This window comes from Phaenicophaeus curvirostris, chromosome 6 (assembly GCF_032191515.1).
Source record: "Phaenicophaeus curvirostris isolate KB17595 chromosome 6, BPBGC_Pcur_1.0, whole genome shotgun sequence".
Taxonomy (NCBI): Eukaryota; Metazoa; Chordata; class Aves; order Cuculiformes; family Cuculidae; genus Phaenicophaeus; species Phaenicophaeus curvirostris.
In genome coordinates, this window is record NC_091397.1 from 25,881,941 (window position 1) to 25,898,666 (window position 16,726).

Consider the following 16,726-nt stretch of genomic DNA (forward strand, 5'->3'; position numbering starts at 1 on the left):
GGATGTTGAGGCTCTGGAGCGAGTCCAGAGAAGAGCAACAAAGCTGGTGAAGGGGCTGGAGAACAAGCCTTACGAGGAGCGGCTGAGAGAGCTTGGGTTGTTTAGCCTGGAGAAGAGGAGGCTGAGGGGAGACCTCATTGCTCTCTATAACTCTCTGAAAGGAGGCTGTAGAGAGGAGGGTGCTGGCCCCTTCTCCCAAGTGACAGGGGACAGCACAAGAGGGAATGGCCTCAAGCTCTGCCAGGGGATATTTAGTCTGGACATTAGGAAAAAAATTTTCACAGAAACGGTCATTGGGCACTGGCAGAGGCTACCCAGGGAGGTGGTTGATTCACCTTCCCTGGAGGTGTTTAAGGCACGGGTGGACAAGGTGCTGAGGGGCATGGTTTAGTGTTTGATAGGAATGGTTCGACTCGATGATCCAGTGGGTCTCTTCCAACCTGGTTATTTTATGTTTCTATGATTCTATATGTAATACATCTGATGTGGTTGATGTGTATCTTTCTTTCTTCTGTCATGTGTATTTTACATTTACAAGTAAAATGAAAGTTCAGCAATGCAATCCATAGAAAAAGAGGGTGATGAGCTTAAGTGCCTGCCATGGAGCCCATGCTTAGCCAGGTACTTCGGTGTGGTCCTAACCTTGTCTCTTTGTGCTGACACTAAGGCAAGGGGTCTGGCGATGCATTTAAATAGGGTAAGTGGAACCATTATTTTGCTTTTCAACATCTATTTAAGGTTTTCATGTATGGAACTTAAAAAAAAATCCAATGTGTTTGTATTTGACTTGGCTTTCTTTTTTCCCTTCAGTGCTATCTTCTGGCTAGTTTGAAGCATCCTTTTGATCCAGCGTTTTTTCTCACTGGGCTGGTCACACCTTGTCCCACAGGTGTCATGCAGAGTAGTTGGGTTCTGCACATGAAATGCAATAAAAGTTATGGAGACTAAAATTAATTGAAGGGCAAAGACAGCAGAGCATGATCTTTTGAATCTCCCCAAGTCTGGACCTTTTCAAGGGGCTGGCATTCACAGCCATCCTGCCTGGCGTATGTGTGCCCAGCATGTTCTTCAAAGTTCATGAATGGAGACAAAGTTTTGAGAGCAACTTTCCTACCTTCCCTTTTTAAGTCATCCCACAATCATTCATTTGTTGCTTAGAAATGTTTGTTTAGTGTTCAGAAGGATGCTGCTAAGAGCAGCCCTTCCCACTGTTTAATATTATTTCTTTATCCAGGGTTTCTATGTGATTATTACTCTTTGATCCATAAATTTCAGTCTGTGCATCTCTCCTTTATGGGATATGCTTGTAGTGATATTGATGAACCTGTTTATAAGGGCTAAGTTAGTCACATTTTAGATTAGACCTGTTAGTCCTCAATTATAATGGGGAAAATGTAATAAAAAGAGATGGAGTGTAAACCAACAATACATTTGATGGGCATTTTTTCCTTCAAATGCTGTAAATGCTTTTTAAAAATACATGGATGTGTTTGGTAATTCCTTATTAATTTTATGTTTTCATGGGGCGGAGCAAAATCGAAAATTCTAAGCAGAGTAACAAAGTGTTTTGAAAAAAAAAAGTTTCTAGTCGTCATAAAAAGTATAGAAAGAAACCAAAGCTGTTTTATTTCAAACCTGTATGTGAAAGTTTAAAACACACTCTCTAAATTCATTGCTACTAGCTGTAAAGATTCAATCTGGGAGGATGCTTAAATACTGTGAGTTTTTTTTCCTTCTCTTTCCTCCGTATTCTACGTGTTGCACTCACGTTATTTAGTATCTTGGTGATGGCTTGAAAATATTGAGGCTTTAGAAGGATCTGCTGCTTATATTATAATTTTAGAACTTGTTGGTTTGAGGTTTGTAAAATGAATCATGTTGTTTTAAAAAACTTAGGTCAAAACTGCTTCATTTTTGTTCTTTAATTTATTTGGATATTCTGCTTTTTCTGCTTTTAGAGTTTTTCGGGGTTTTTTTTTCTGCCAACTGTTTTTCATGGGGTCATGAAATGGATATTTATGCTTAAACTGAACTTTTTCAGTTCAATGATGTATCATTGTGGAAAATGTTTTCTTGGCTTGTTCCCAGCAACTATCCAATGACAACTCAGAGAACAGAAATATCCATATCATCGAGGCCCAGTACCAGATCCCATGCTCAATAGGGCAATTTCTTCAGTGACAACTCTCATAGACAGTTATTTGCCTGGGTCTGTTTGGCTGGATAGCCAAGTGTGAATGCAGAATAAAAGGCACAGATTGTACTCAAATGCCACCCCCTTTGTGGGCAAGAGGGATATTTGCCTTCATCATGAAAAGGGGACACGTGTTTTGTCAGTATTTAGGACCCGTTGTATAGTAGTGAGTCAATTTTTACATTCACCTCCTAGGTGAGTCCTAACCAAGAAGAGTGTGTGTGTTTTTATAAAAGGAGTGGGGGCTACCCACCTTGTTTCAATTAGCATTGACCAAAGAAACCCCAAACCTCACAAAAAAGACAATCCACAGAAAAAGGTCCTGCAAAACCTTCTGAAAACCTTCATTTTGTGGTCTGAGAGGACCTGTGCAGGCTGTGTTGCAGTGGTCGCTGGGATCCTGGCTACCTTGCACCCACAGAGTGGGTTTTGGTGGCCAGGTTTGGTAGCGCCTATGGGTTGCCCATGGGTTTGGCTACCTCAACTCTGCCTTACGTACAGTGCTGAGTTGTGTTGATATGTAGTAGTTCCTGGCAGGGGTTGGGAATAAAATTGCAAGGAGAAATGTTGTTTTATGAGCTGTTCATCATTTTCTGTAGTTGTTGCTGCTATGGAAGGCAAAGTAAACTGGTCTCTTACCTCTTTCCTTTCAAGTCAGTGTTATGCTAATGTCTGGATATAGCTGCTGAAGAAATGTCATTAGTAGTTTGTTGCTTTTTTATCTGCCATTTTTTGTTATGTTAAAGATTCCATTAATTGCATCATCTTTGGTTGTTATATTAATAGAGCTAAGTGCAATTGATGTAACTTGATTTAAAGGTGAAAAAATGCTTCTCATAACATAGTATGATACAGTTAGGTGGCACAACTAAAACTATTTAATCTTGTTACTACAATATACCTTTCCATCAGACATTTTCTCTTGCTTTTCTAGTAAAGTAAGTCTAATCTCATCTATGTATAACTAACAGGAAGCTTTAGTAAAATTTTATGTCATTTTGTAAGAATTTAGTTTATTGTTTTCTTTTCAAGGTTCATCATTTTGCAAATTGTGTGCTGAAATATACTGCCCCTGCAGAATATGGGATACATATAAGAGGTCTTGTGTGTAGAAGCAGTATGGCCTTTAACTGATATAAAGGAGATATATACACACTCTAAGTACCCGAATTAATTAGATGACAGTTTCTGCTTTTGTAGAAATATGATATTTAATTTAGAATACAATGAGAATTAGATGGCAATTTTTAGTGTTTCTGAGTAGATGCTGGTACAATATCAGCAGAAAATGCTGAGCATCATGTGAAGGAAAATCCCTAAATGTGTGTGGGTTTTTTGATTTTTCTCATTTAAATAGTGTACTAATTCCTGTGGAAAATAATCAAAATGTGCAACTATCTGGCAATGTTTTGGGGACATATTTTCATTTCTCTGTTTAAAAGCAAAATTAGAGTAATCTATAACAAAAATAATCTGAATTTCTCTCTCTATCTCTCCCCCAATCCTGCCACCACATTTCAACGTTCCTGGATTGGAAGTTGCAGGTGCTATTTTCACAAAACTTTGTCAAGAAGAATAACACTTTTATTTTTCTTACCATCATTCAACACAAAGTAAGTTTGTTGGCTCAGTCAGTTTCCGACTGGGCAAATTTCCACAGTGTTTTCTTTAAATAATTCATGGCTGATGCCATCCCTGAAGCCATTCTTTCAGAGGCTCCCTGGAGACCAAACCAAGCTGTGCTGGGATGTAGACTAAACCTAGGCTGCATCCAGAGGTTTGCGTCTTCATGGTTTAGAAGAAGCAGCCTCAGAAAAACACTGGTCCCATACATGAGATTTACTGCGCCCTCAGCGTCAGGAAAATAACAGATTCTGTTGTAGTTTACTGATGCTTGATCATCAGGTGGGAAAGAGATATGGCTCCTAAATTGTCTTTACATCTCAAATGCCATTGAGATTTAGCTAGCTAGATCAGGTAAAAAGATAGCATCTCTGCTATGCCATGTTAAAATAGTTGTCCTGAGAGGAGTTTTAGGTCTTGTTCCAGTCAGTATCCTAGTGATGCAAGTCTAAATACTCTCACCCATGATTTTCACATTTCTTACGATAAAACGTATAAAATTAATCAATCCATCTGCTCACCTACTTCTGAAAGCTCACTTTTGTGTATTTATCAAATGGTGCATGTATACCTTATGATTTAGCCTAAGGTGCTGCATAATTTGTGCCCTCATCTCTTAGTGTTTGCTTCTTAAAGCTGTGTGCATTCAAAAAAATTCAAAGTAATTGAAAGTTAATTAGTCAAGATTTAAATTAATTCAAGTAAGATATGTTTGGTGGCACAGTTGTGGGGAATTGGCCAAAACAAAGGGAAGGGGCAAATTAAACGGTTAGGTATGCATCATTATTTGACCTGCATCCACATGAACCTGTCTTTAGCAGCGTTTTAAGGACAACTTCTGCAATTGCTTTTGTTTTTTTGACTTGGCCCTTGAAAATCTCACTGGTTTAATTTACTTGTATATGAAGGGATGATAATATCCGGTAATCAGTACTGAAGCATTAGCCAGTTGACCAGCACTGCAGTTCTCCAGCAACATGTCTTATGTTTGTGACAGTACCAAATCCCCTCTCCCATTCAAGCCATCTGCCCTCTGATTGCCCCACAGCCTCCTCCTCCCCATGGACTGTGTGCAATTATCTGAGGAAGTGAGTTTTCTGAAGGTTTATTTTGAGGATTGATACGTTTAAAAGAATGAGGTTGCATGCCTGAAAGGAGGTTAGTTTGTCTAGAGTCTTACTTATGATTGTAAATAGCATATGTAATTTTTGCAAACAATTTGTATCTAAAGCATGAAAGCTTTTGACAGGACCTATTTAATTTCTTTGCAAAAATGCAATTTAAAGTGCCTGGTCCAGTGGCTAAGGAACAGCTGTAGATATCCATATCTGGACTGTGATATTATTTTTTTTTCTTGAATTTAGAGGCACATGCTGTTTGTGTTTTCTTGCAATTTTCTGTTGTATCATGCAAAGAAGATCTTGTTTTGCTTAACATGGCAAACTTTACTTGGTAATACCTAAATTTTGGCTTGGTTAAACAATTTGAGTCTTACTCAAAGGCATAGGAGCAAGCAGGTTATAACCTGTAGAAATCGTGTACAATAATTTCTCTCATACCTTAGTCATTCTTCTGACTCCATTTAACTTCAAAGGTAGGTTTGCATGCAGGCTGTGAAACACTTGGCCCAGCACCAGCCATAACAAGCACAAAACTCTGTTAGTACGCTCACTTCGTACTTTTGCCAAGATCCATCAAAAGACTGGGATAACTTTCTGTATGTACTTTGTAATCTTTTTCAGGTGTTTCCCTTGGTGTTTTCTGCTAAGCATTAACCAGATGGTACTACAATCACTCAAAAAGGTTTTTCACCACCTGTAACTCAACATTAAGGGTCAGTGTCCTAGAATCTGAGCGTCTAGTATATGGCAATATACAAGTTAAATACATGCTATCCTAGATAGTGTCCTGGTGAGTATTTTGTTACTATTCATCATGAAGCCAGAATTATTCAGTGGAAGAGGGAAAGAAAGATGAGACTTACTGAATGAGTTGAACATTCAGTATGTAAGTTTCTCAGAATTTGGTGAAAGAAGTGACAAAGCGATTTTTTTCTGTTACCAGCAGTGTGTCCTTATTTAATAAGGAAGTGTCCTTATTTCTGTGGCCGACTGGGTAGCAGAAAGCAGCCATATATGGGCTGAAATTCTCCCAAGAATGTGCAATAAATAGATAGCTCAGAAGAAGGCTCTGCAGGGTCTCATGACCACAGCAGTTTGGGACAGAGAGGAGTATATTTCCAGCTCAAGAAATAGTTAGCACCACAGGACTTGTTTATTCAATGTGGAGAAAACACCAGATAATAAATTCTCTTTTTGTATAACTGCATAGCAGCAAACTTGTGGTTATGGAGTAAAGACAGTAACTTTCTATTGGAAAGTAATGTTTGTTTTGGTAAAATTGTTTTGGGGGAATGAGGGTGGCTTTTGTGTTTTGTGCTTGGATCCCCTTGTGCGTCCTGACCCAGGTGCACAGAGCATTTGGCAGCACAGGTTTGGTTTATGGAGGTAGGCAGAGGTGGGCACTACACAACTGACTCCTTTAGGGAGCAAATGGGACCCTGTCTGCCTTGTGGCAGGTTGGTAGGCACAGGGAGCAAGAAAAAGACAGCAGATGCGTGAACACCTGGTGTACCCCAAGGCACGGGGCTGTTTGGCTTAGAGCCGTCTCTGTTCAGGAGTTACTGACAAGCCTAGGTGTTGGGTGCAAAACTGCCCATTTTGCTCCCTTCCCATGGCTGTGGAAATCTAGGACTTAGTTGGATGAGATGTCCAACCTTTGTGCTCTGGAACCTGGAAATGTTACTGAACATAGTGACTATACTCCAGATGTGCTTTTTGCTTGCAACATGTGGAAAGGAAGACAGCAGCCTGAATAGAGCAAGAGCAGTAGCTAGGCAGCTTAGGGCATTGACTTTTGGAAGGTGTGCAGCAATAGCTCAGTTGAGAGAAGCCCAGGGACTAGAACTGGAAATGTTATAAAATTTGGGAGGAGGCTAGATTTTTCCAGTACACGCTTTGTCAGGTCTGAGAGAAGTCTAAACGCAGCCTCAACTCAAGTGCTCTAAATAGCACTGATGCCCTTGAGAGCATTCCAGGCAAAGAGGAGGGAAATGAGGTCTCACCTACTTGCCTGTCTTTTGTACTGTGTGTAGTAATTGTGAACACGTCATGAGCCTTCTTTGGCAAGGTCCTTCTGAGGATATTCCAGACTTGCCTTCCTGTCACTTTCTAAAAACTGTCCCCAAAAAGGTAACAAATGGTGAGGCAGGCCTGACATTTTCCTAAGTCTTGGAGAGGCTGATGACTTCGTGTTGTAGTAGTTGTAAATGCTAAAATAATTATTTATATTTGCCTCATTGCATCTGTGTAATAGTTGTGGGTGGAGAATAAGGACATCAAACAAAACTTAAGAAAAATTATGTGCCTTCAAAATTTTCCCTGTATGTTTTTTTTGTCTTTTAAATTAAAGTTTTTAGACAAAAGTAGTCAAAGGTGTTTCTGTAGGAATGTCAGTGTTCATAACTTTTAAAATTTGTTTTTCAAATCTAGATCATTGACAAGGAGATTAATCCCTTTGTGGACACGTGGGAAGAAGAAGGACAGTTCCCAGCACATAAAGTATTTAAAACCCTGGGACAGGCTGGATTTCTTGGTGTGGATAAACCAACAGGTAGGAGAGTGTGAAACTGGTGAGTATTGATGTTAACAATGATAGGCTCATTAGATTACCTCAAATTACTTTTCCCTCAGATTTACATCTGGTTTGGAATTCAATGCAAAGTTTACTTATATTCCTCAGTCACAGGTGTGCTGGGTACTGACTGTGCAAATACAGAGCATAATGTTGCTGAGAGCTCACATTGATATTCTCCTAAATACGAATGTCAAAAACATGCAGGACTGATTTTAAAGGCAATGAAGTGAACATCACTTCATTTGTGACATACATATGTAATGACTTTTCTTCTGGATTTGGGCACATATGGAATAATCTCAGTGTTCATTGAATAAACCACAATTTGAAGGCATTGAAGTGTTTAAGATTTGACCTATTATACTTCCTTAACCTGTAATCTCTACATCATTGTAATGTATTCTGTTTCACCATTCAGGGGATGAGGTTTGTGTGGGTTTTAGCCATTATATCCTAGACTGACTTTAAATGCACAATTCCAGCCCACAGAAGCATGCACAGAACAAGAAACTGATGATATGCACAGCAAGAACAGAACAAGTTTCATGTGTAGGTATTTTCACTGGTGAGGAAAAAAGTCAAGAAGTCCAGAGGAATAGGAAGTATTTCTGCTCTTCAGCTGAAATACATATTCCCCTCGGGGTTTTTTTTGTTTGTATGTAGTATAATGTGTACTTGGTTTCTTTTCATATGCTAGTGTTATGTGTTTCTGCCAGAATTTGCTGGGTTCCCTCCCCCCACCAATTTTCTTACTTGAGGTTAAAAAGTTCAAAACAAAAGCAAGTTTGTATAGGCAAATGTTTAGCAATGATGGTGAATTCCATTCCAGAACAACCCAAAGTGACAATATTTGAGCAGTTAACTGCAGATAATCATCTATATGGAGCAGCTCACACAACCTTAGCTGTGCCACACCACATCATTCTGTTGCTAAGGGACAGGGTTTGAACTGTGGAACAAATTATGTCCTTTTACCACTTATTTTCCGAAGAAATTTTTCCGCTTGAAAGGAACGTTCATATTCTTATACCTTCCAGTGTGGAAGGTTTTTTCTCTAGCTGTTCAGCATTTAGAGCTCTCAGGACTGTTCAACTGTGATTGTCTGGCAAATCCAATTAGATCTGAGTATTTCTTTGCAAAAATGCTGACAGATTGAGATTATATTTAAGATCTACTTAAAGGACAAATAGGATTACTGGTGGAGGGGAAAAGAACATCTCTGTCTTCTGCAATAATTGTTTGATAGGCAGATTTGAAATGTGTCTCAGTGGGGTCTCCTTCACACTGGTAATATTCATTGTGGTTGTAGTAAGGATATATTGTATTGCTGCCAGATTGTAGCCCCGTTTTGTTGTTATGTTCATCTTGGGACATGCAGGGGCCTCAGCTAGCGTAAGGAACCTCAGTGCCGAGCATGCTGTGTGTAAAACATTGTGGAGGTGGGAGCTTTGTATAATGCTTAAAAAAGAGCTAGGACAAGAAGTAACTGGAGGGAAATCTAGCGAAGGGACTTGTGGAGGCCAAGATGGGCACAGAAGGCCGCATGCACTGACTTCATTTGTCATACTCATGATTAAGAATATTTTAGCCTTAGCTTTGACACTTGCATCTAGCTGTTAATCTAATTTATTGGGCCTTTACAGCTGCATTTTACGAAAGCAATACAAAACCTGGACAAAATGATCAGCAATACGTATATGGTCCTTCTCAGTTAATTTTCTGGAGCAAGGTATTGTTGGCTACAGAAAATGGACCAGCTCACTGGAAGGTGCTACCTTTGCAGCATTCAGTTGTGCAACAGAATGTCATCAGATCAGGCTTTGCTTTGCAATGGTATAACACCATTAGGTGCATCCTGAAAGTCCTCAAACTTTCTCATGGTGGTAAGTGAGTCAAGTGTATAACAGCACAATTTCAACAGCAGGACTTCAGCCAAGCCTGAGAGTCTTTATCTTCTACACTTATACAAATCGAGTATGCTGTGCTGCTGTATGATTAATGTGTACTAGTAGCAGTAATTGAAAATAAAAGATGCCTATTATACTCTTCTCAGCTAGTTCTATTATTTAACTGCTATGTGCAGAGGAAGAGAGGTCTTAAGAGATTTAAGGAAGCCAAGAGCAGCCAGGAGTCTTGGAAGGATATTGGGGGAGGTCCAGAGAAGAGAGGTTAAAGTGATTTGAGGAGAGGAATTGCAACACAGCACCATGAGAGTAAGAACCTGCCCAACTTTCTTTTTCCAGCACAGACCAAAAATATATTATCATGCTGTATCCCTTCAAAGCCAAGTCATTAAGCATTCCATTTAATGAAGACTAATTCAAATTAATTCACTTTAGTTGCAGCTGCAGTTTTGAAATTTAAGTTTTTCTGAATTTGTTTTCCAAAGTCATTCTGTAGAGTTCAGTTTTTTTCCTTTAAAATAATTTGGAAGCTTTCTGATGGGGCAGAAATGGGTCACAAACTTGTTTTGCTTAGATAGAAGGAAACATCTGTTGAAACTCAGATCTGTTGAAACTGGACTTTTTCCTGTGTAAACACCATTCCCTTTATGAACAATGAGCTGCTTAATGGGAGTCAGATTTTTAAAAGAACATGCCTTACATGTACCCTTATCATTGGAAACTTTCTCTGTGTGGAGAACTGTTTTGAGGCACTATTTGTATTGCAAAAGCTCCATCAGTTCCCACCATAAGCAGCTGTGGGCTATAGACTTGTCAAGGTTTTTTGTGAATATTTTTTCATAGTTATTTACAACTGAAGTGAATATTGGCTGTAGTACTGTAGTTCAGGATGTTTGGAGGGCTCATATAAACACTGTTGGCAAGACCCAGCCATACAACCATAACTGGAGAATCCCTAAGATGATCAGTAGATTTAACTTTCTACAGTGTCTGGCCAGTCCTCTGCCAAAGAAGGACTTCTCTCTTTGAACCATTCTTCTGTTCTGGTATGCTTTGCATGACTAAAATAGTGCATACGCTGATTTTCCTTGGAAAAAAGTATGTATTGTTTGGTTATACTAGGAAAATCTTCCTACTAGTGAACTACATTCTGAAAAAGTGATCATTATTTATGCATAAAAAGTGTAGTTTTGCTCTCTGCGAAATTTGTTTTACAGAATCACTTGGTTCAGCTTGAAGTATTTAGTCAGAGGGGAAAAATATCCCAACATCTCTATGTACTTATTATTCTTAATTTATTTTTGCTGTGTTTCTCTCCTCAAATTATGAAGTTTCTGGGCTATTTAGGTACTGACAGTCCCAAAATTAAGGACAGAAAATATTAGGGTAGGCAACAAAAATTATATTTTAAGCACTCTTGGTAGTTGGGCATTGTCTATTTTGCTAAGGGAAGTGGGCAAGACATTTTTGAGAGTGTTTTATGTGGAGATTAGATGAGATATTGGAGTAAAAGCTGAAAAGTTCTATGCGGTCATTAGTGATCTTATGGTTTATGAATAAAAGCCTTGGCCGTTACTAAATTTTAGGATATGTTGCCAAGAACACAGGCTCAAAACATACTGTTATGTGCCTGTACACACTGGCACAGATGATCAAAAGTTGTTTATATCAGCTGATGTGAAAGTACAGGAAGCCTCCTGTAAAGGCTCAGAGAAAGCAAAGAGAAGGGGAGAGAGGAGTTTACGAGAGTGCACCGTCTGCTGTCCTGCAAATTCACATAGCATAACTGTGAGACATGAGCGATAGTCATGCCAGCTCTGGTTATTTCATTAGTGTTTTCACTGGCAATCCTGTAGGAATATTTAGCAGATTGCGTTAACATATAGGAATAATCAGCAGATATGTCTAAATAGTAGCCTTCATTTATTCCTGACAAAAACTTAGCAGTGCAGAGATACATTCTTAAATATGTGGTAAGGCTTGTATATGGATGGGAAGGTACAGTTTTAAACTTTAATCATCTTCCTCTACTGCGGGGATACATAGTGGGTATGAGAATGGAGAAAGTAATAAGCACTACGTTGTTGTCACTTGAGGGATATCAGCATCTGATGAAACAAAACAAACATTTTGAATGATTGATTACAGTGCAATTGGAAAATGATGCAGTAGCTTTCCTTAAGAAAGCCTGTTTATTCCAAGTGTCTGTGTATTGAATATGACTATATAGATCTGGATTATCCTCTCAGGTTAGTTTTGTTTCCTTCACAAATATACATTTCCCTGGTAAGATGAGGCCTTATGAGAGTTTGGTAATGAACAGACACTTTGAAAGAGAGCATGGAATTATTTCTATTTCCTTTTTTCTTTTTTCTTTTTTTTTTTTCTGTAATACTAAGCCTTATTATATAGAATGAACAAAAGTAGGAAGAAAACTAAATTTTGTCACTAGAAATGGATGTAGTGGTTCAGGTGAAACAGGGTTTATGGCCTCTAAGAAACTAACTGAAACAAACCTTTTCAGGTGTGCTATGGATAGAAGCTAAAAGAGAGATTTCTTAGGAGAGAATTCATTGGCCCAAACCCACTTCTGTATGTTGGGAGTGAACTGGCTGCAATGCTTGTGCCTAGTATATTAGCCAGCTGAATAAACTGCTTGGTCACTTCCTTGCTGTTGTAACCCAACTGCCCTGAGAGGTTATGAGTTGGTAAAGGTTCAGGCTGCCAAAGAATACCCAGATTCCTCCCCAGCCACCCTACTTCTGCCTCACTGTTTAAACTGTTTAAAGCAGGTATATGCGCAATACCAGACCAATGTCCACAGAATGATGTTTGGAAAGAATTCAATCAAACACCAGGATTAACTGTATATGTGTTTTATTAAGCATCTAAATACTCACTAGAATATGCTATGTGAGACCTAATATTTCTAGCTTTATTCAAACATTCAGAGATAAAAGTACTCTTAAGCCTAATGATGATAATAAAAATAACACTCATGACTGCAATTAAGGCAACTGGCAGTTTCATACAGTCAGGTGTCACTGACCAGGAGGATTTCACTTGCTTACAAAGGAGTATATAGCTATTTAATAATAGCTGTGCTCTGAAAGTGTCAAGCAAGATATTGTGTGATGTTTTCAGGTACCAGTGAGCTGGTAAATCAACACTCTGAAATGTTTCCCAGTTAGGAGGTATATCTGGTTTGCAATCGAGAAATAACCTTGATAAGCTGCTAAAAAGCAATAGACCAAATTAGTTACTGCTTTATTTGAATCAAATTGATGACAGATGTTAGAAATGGATGGCAGTGGTTTGGCAACCTTGATCAGATAAGTGTAAGAAATTTCAGGTGCTTATCTGACCTTATTAATTTGGTTGATTTGATTGAAAACTCGGTAAAACAGGTTTTTGTGTCTAGATACAAGTACTGTGTGGATAAGACTATTTTTCCTCCTCTTGTGGAATGCTGAAAATTCAAGTCCTGTCTGGCATCTTGCATGTGCAGGACAAAATGCAATTGAAAATCGTAAGGGGGAGACTTGTTTGCTGCACTCGCAGTGGATTCTTTTAATCAGACAAGGAAACGAGCACTTAACCTTAATTTTTTCTTGACGATTCCCATGACTTGGAAATGTGGGTGCTTCATTCTTTGTGGCTGGTTAGGAAGTGCAGTAGTACCTCTGGGAATAGCTTGTTCAGGTATCAGAGGCAGTTTTATAGAACAGACTACCTGAAGGACAGCAAGTATTTGTGGCAGAGATAATCTTCCTTTAAATGTGTTGTTGAAAGAGAGATCGGATTAGTTCCCAAGCTTCTGCTTGTGTGCTTGAGGTAAGGCAAATCCTCATACCTGTGACTTGTACTGCAGGACAGAGCAGTAACTCATCCAGTTCAGGCAAGCATAGCCTAGCACCTTAGAGGCAGATTAGGAATTTCTGAAATCCAGTATGTGTACCATTGGTAGTTGCAAGTTATGTCACAATGTTATTGAGAAAGAAATTAAAGATGCCTCTTTCCTGTAAGAAGTCAGAATTATCTAACTGGGAACAAGTGCTCGGCTATGTATGTGCAATTAAATGCTTCAGCTCTTGACACATACCTGTTGTGCCAAAATTCACTTCTGCATAATTGTTGGGTTTGGGAGGTTTGAAGAGGCAAATCTGGTTAAAAATCTAATGTTCTTAATCTTGTAATTTTGAACAGGAAAGGAGTACACACTGAAGAGAGCAGCTGAATAGATTGAAGAGATACAAAATATTATAACACCTGAAAAGACTTTAAGGCATGCTGTTTGGGAGTTTCCATGAAAGAAATTGATTTTATCATTGTACTTCTGTGAATTGAATGGCAAGACTGTCTCTTGGGAAAGCATGGACCAATGAATGATCTTATACTAAAATAACCTTGGTATTGCAATTCTCTTTAATTTACACATAACTGTCTTCCCAGTCTCAAAGGTTTGATGCTATTCTCTTGGCATCTGTCATATACCCAGATGGCATAATTGGAAAGCTTTCTGAAAAGTATAAATGCACCTTTTATGCTTTGAGACATATTGGTACACTGAGTGCGAAGAACGTGGGAAAATTGTGAAACGTAGGCTTGATTCACTCTTACCCACTCACTTTTGCATCATTAACTGCCAGGAGTGAAGGCTGATTTCTTCCTTAGGGCTGAAATGAGGAAAATGTTGCAAAACACTCATTCTGAGGTTGACATGGAAAATCTATTAAGACTTGTTGACCTGTCAACACTTGCAGATCCCATAGGTGAATAACCAAACCACAAACATTGAATGACATCTGGCTCAAAGAGAGGATTAACAAGATTGCAGTAAAACATTGTTGTTCCTAGGTAAGTGTTTCTATCCCTAAGAGAGCAAGGTAAGCTGGTGTCCAGGCTGTGCAAACCTGAACATGTGTAGATGAATAAGAAGACATGAAAAGGAAGGGAGAAAAAAAAAAAAGAAAGAAAGAAAAAGAGTAGAAATGTGTTTAGTTTTGGTTCTTCTGTTCTGATGTAACATTTCTAGTCCCTAGTGATACAAGTCATGCAAAATCATAAGCATCATTAATAACCTAACCCCTGGAGATCTTGCATAAATCCTTAGTCACTCCAGCATCTGTAAGGAAGTTCAGAGGTCCCCGTACTAGTGAAATACCTTTTCATACAAGCGAAAAACAGATCTTAGCAGTATATTTCTCCCTTTCTGACAGATGGCTAACATTGCAGCCACCTTTGTGGATCTTGTTGTCACCCTTGCTATAGAACTGTAGGGCTTCCCCTGCTGCAAACTGGGCTTCTGAGAACAGTGCTAATCCTGTTTGACAGAAAAAGGTATGGACCCAGTATTACTGAATCTGTGTGACAAGCAGCTTGCTTACAGGGTAAGTGTTGCACACAACACTCAACCTAATGTGCTATACAGGAATAAAATGATGCCAGGGAAGGATAGCAACATGAAGGATTTAGCTCCTTGGGGTTTAATACTTAGATGAGGTTAAAGTTGGGCATTTGCAACTTTCAAATTTTATGGACTGGAAAAGTGGGGGTTGAGGTAAAGATGTGGAGAACTGAAAGTGTAGTGTTTTTAATCATGATGTATTGTGTGGAATAGATATCATTTCACAACACAGCTGGAAGTCAATAATATCTAGTTAAGTGGCATGGTGACGTGGGGCTCAAGTTTATACTGCTTTTAGTCTACTTTTATTTTGTTGTTTACCCATGTGTAATACTGATACATACGTCAGAGACTGCGTAAGATCCTCTAGTAAGTCAAGTAGGAAATTTAAAAATTGGTTTTATTCCTAAATATTCCTAAAATCTTTTAGACTGGTCTGAGAAATGTTTGGAGCCTACAGTCTGGTGTATTGGCACAATCACATTGAGTCTTTTATAGCCTTAGTCTACATAATGCACTGGTTTGGGGTCAGTCCAAATAATCAATTCATGTACCCTAAGTCAATTAGTAAATGTTAAAAACACTTGAAATGTTTTTGAAGTGAAGATACGTTGGACAAAGGAATAAGTGATGCTTTAAAATTTCTACACTCCTTCTTTTGACTTCATGATCTTACCTGTACAAGACTGCTGTAGGGATGCTGTAGGGAAGGCAAGCAGGTATTTGGTGCCATCATAACTTGAATTGCATTATTTACTGTGTGCCTCGTAACTGAGGAATGTGTAAATTCACAAGCGGGGTGTGCAAGCGCAGCTTGGAGTCTCAGATGTGTGCAACCTCTTTGCCCACATGTAATACGTACCCCATATGGAAGAGTAATATTGTGTCCTGCATAGTACTTTGTAGTGATAATCAGGATTGTATATGCATTATCAATTTTTATATGTGTATATATATTGTGGTAAAGTATGTTTCATTTTCTATATATATTTTTAAATATAGAGAAGAAACTTTTGCTTGTTTTTGTTAGTTTAAATCTCTATACAACTTTAAAGAAAGAAATGTCAGCCTAGTTGGTGCAGCCCAATATTGTCCATTGTTCAGTTTTAGCATATTTCAAAGGGCTGTTGCTGCTTTCTGTGCAAAGTTCATATTTTAAATCTTACTATTTAAAATAACACTGCTGTAGCCCAGTGCTGAGATGCAAGCACTACCCAGGAGACTTGCTGCTATACAGAGTCTTTCTACTGTGAAGACTTCTCTTTCTGTCAAATAATCACCACTGCTGCAGGGATTGCTCATGGGAAGGCTGGTTCGAGGGGCTCATTTATACATGCCTTAAACTTACAAATACATGGAAACCTGTATCCATGTTCGGGTCAGTCCCCTGCATGAATAGCTCCTTTGGACAGAGGACAGCAGTCAGATTTCAACCCAGGTGTGAAGCTCGTTCTGGGGAGCAGCATGGCCCCCAGTGCACCTTCCTGACCCAAAGCTTTGGCAGTGACAGGCTGCTTGTCCTGGTCATCTTTTAGGGCACTGAATAGACTTCTTTTGGGACTATTGCTGTTTCACTCAGAAGAATAAACAAAATGATGAATGTAACGTTTTAAGCACTTAAGAATATATAGGCTGATTATTCTGACATATTCACTGGTTCTGACAACATTTTTTTTATTCTTTCCTGGATTCACCTTTTTTTTGTCATTTTTTATTCTCTCCAGAGGAATTGTGTCATATTGTGCCTCAGTTGGACTAAAAAGGAGCTTGTTACTCATATCAGCTCCCTATAGTCCCTGACTGCTGTACTTAGGTACAGCACAGGATAAGTGTGGGCTCTGCTTCTCCTGCGCTGTTATAAGAAGCAGCTTCCTGTTCCCCAGCATCGCTTTGAAATTTGTT

At 38.8% G+C, this 16,726-nt stretch overlaps 1 protein-coding gene across 1 annotated transcript in view; it reads left to right on the top strand.

Annotated features, from left to right (window-relative positions):
* Nucleotides 1-16,726, top strand: part of LOC138721987 (probable acyl-CoA dehydrogenase 6) — a 91,315-nt gene that overhangs the window by 10,898 nt on the left and 63,691 nt on the right. The window contains exon 2 of the mRNA XM_069859642.1: nucleotides 7,369-7,489. Coding sequence (XP_069715743.1) covers nucleotides 7,369-7,489 — 121 coding nt within the window. The remainder of the gene's footprint in view (nucleotides 1-7,368; nucleotides 7,490-16,726) is intronic.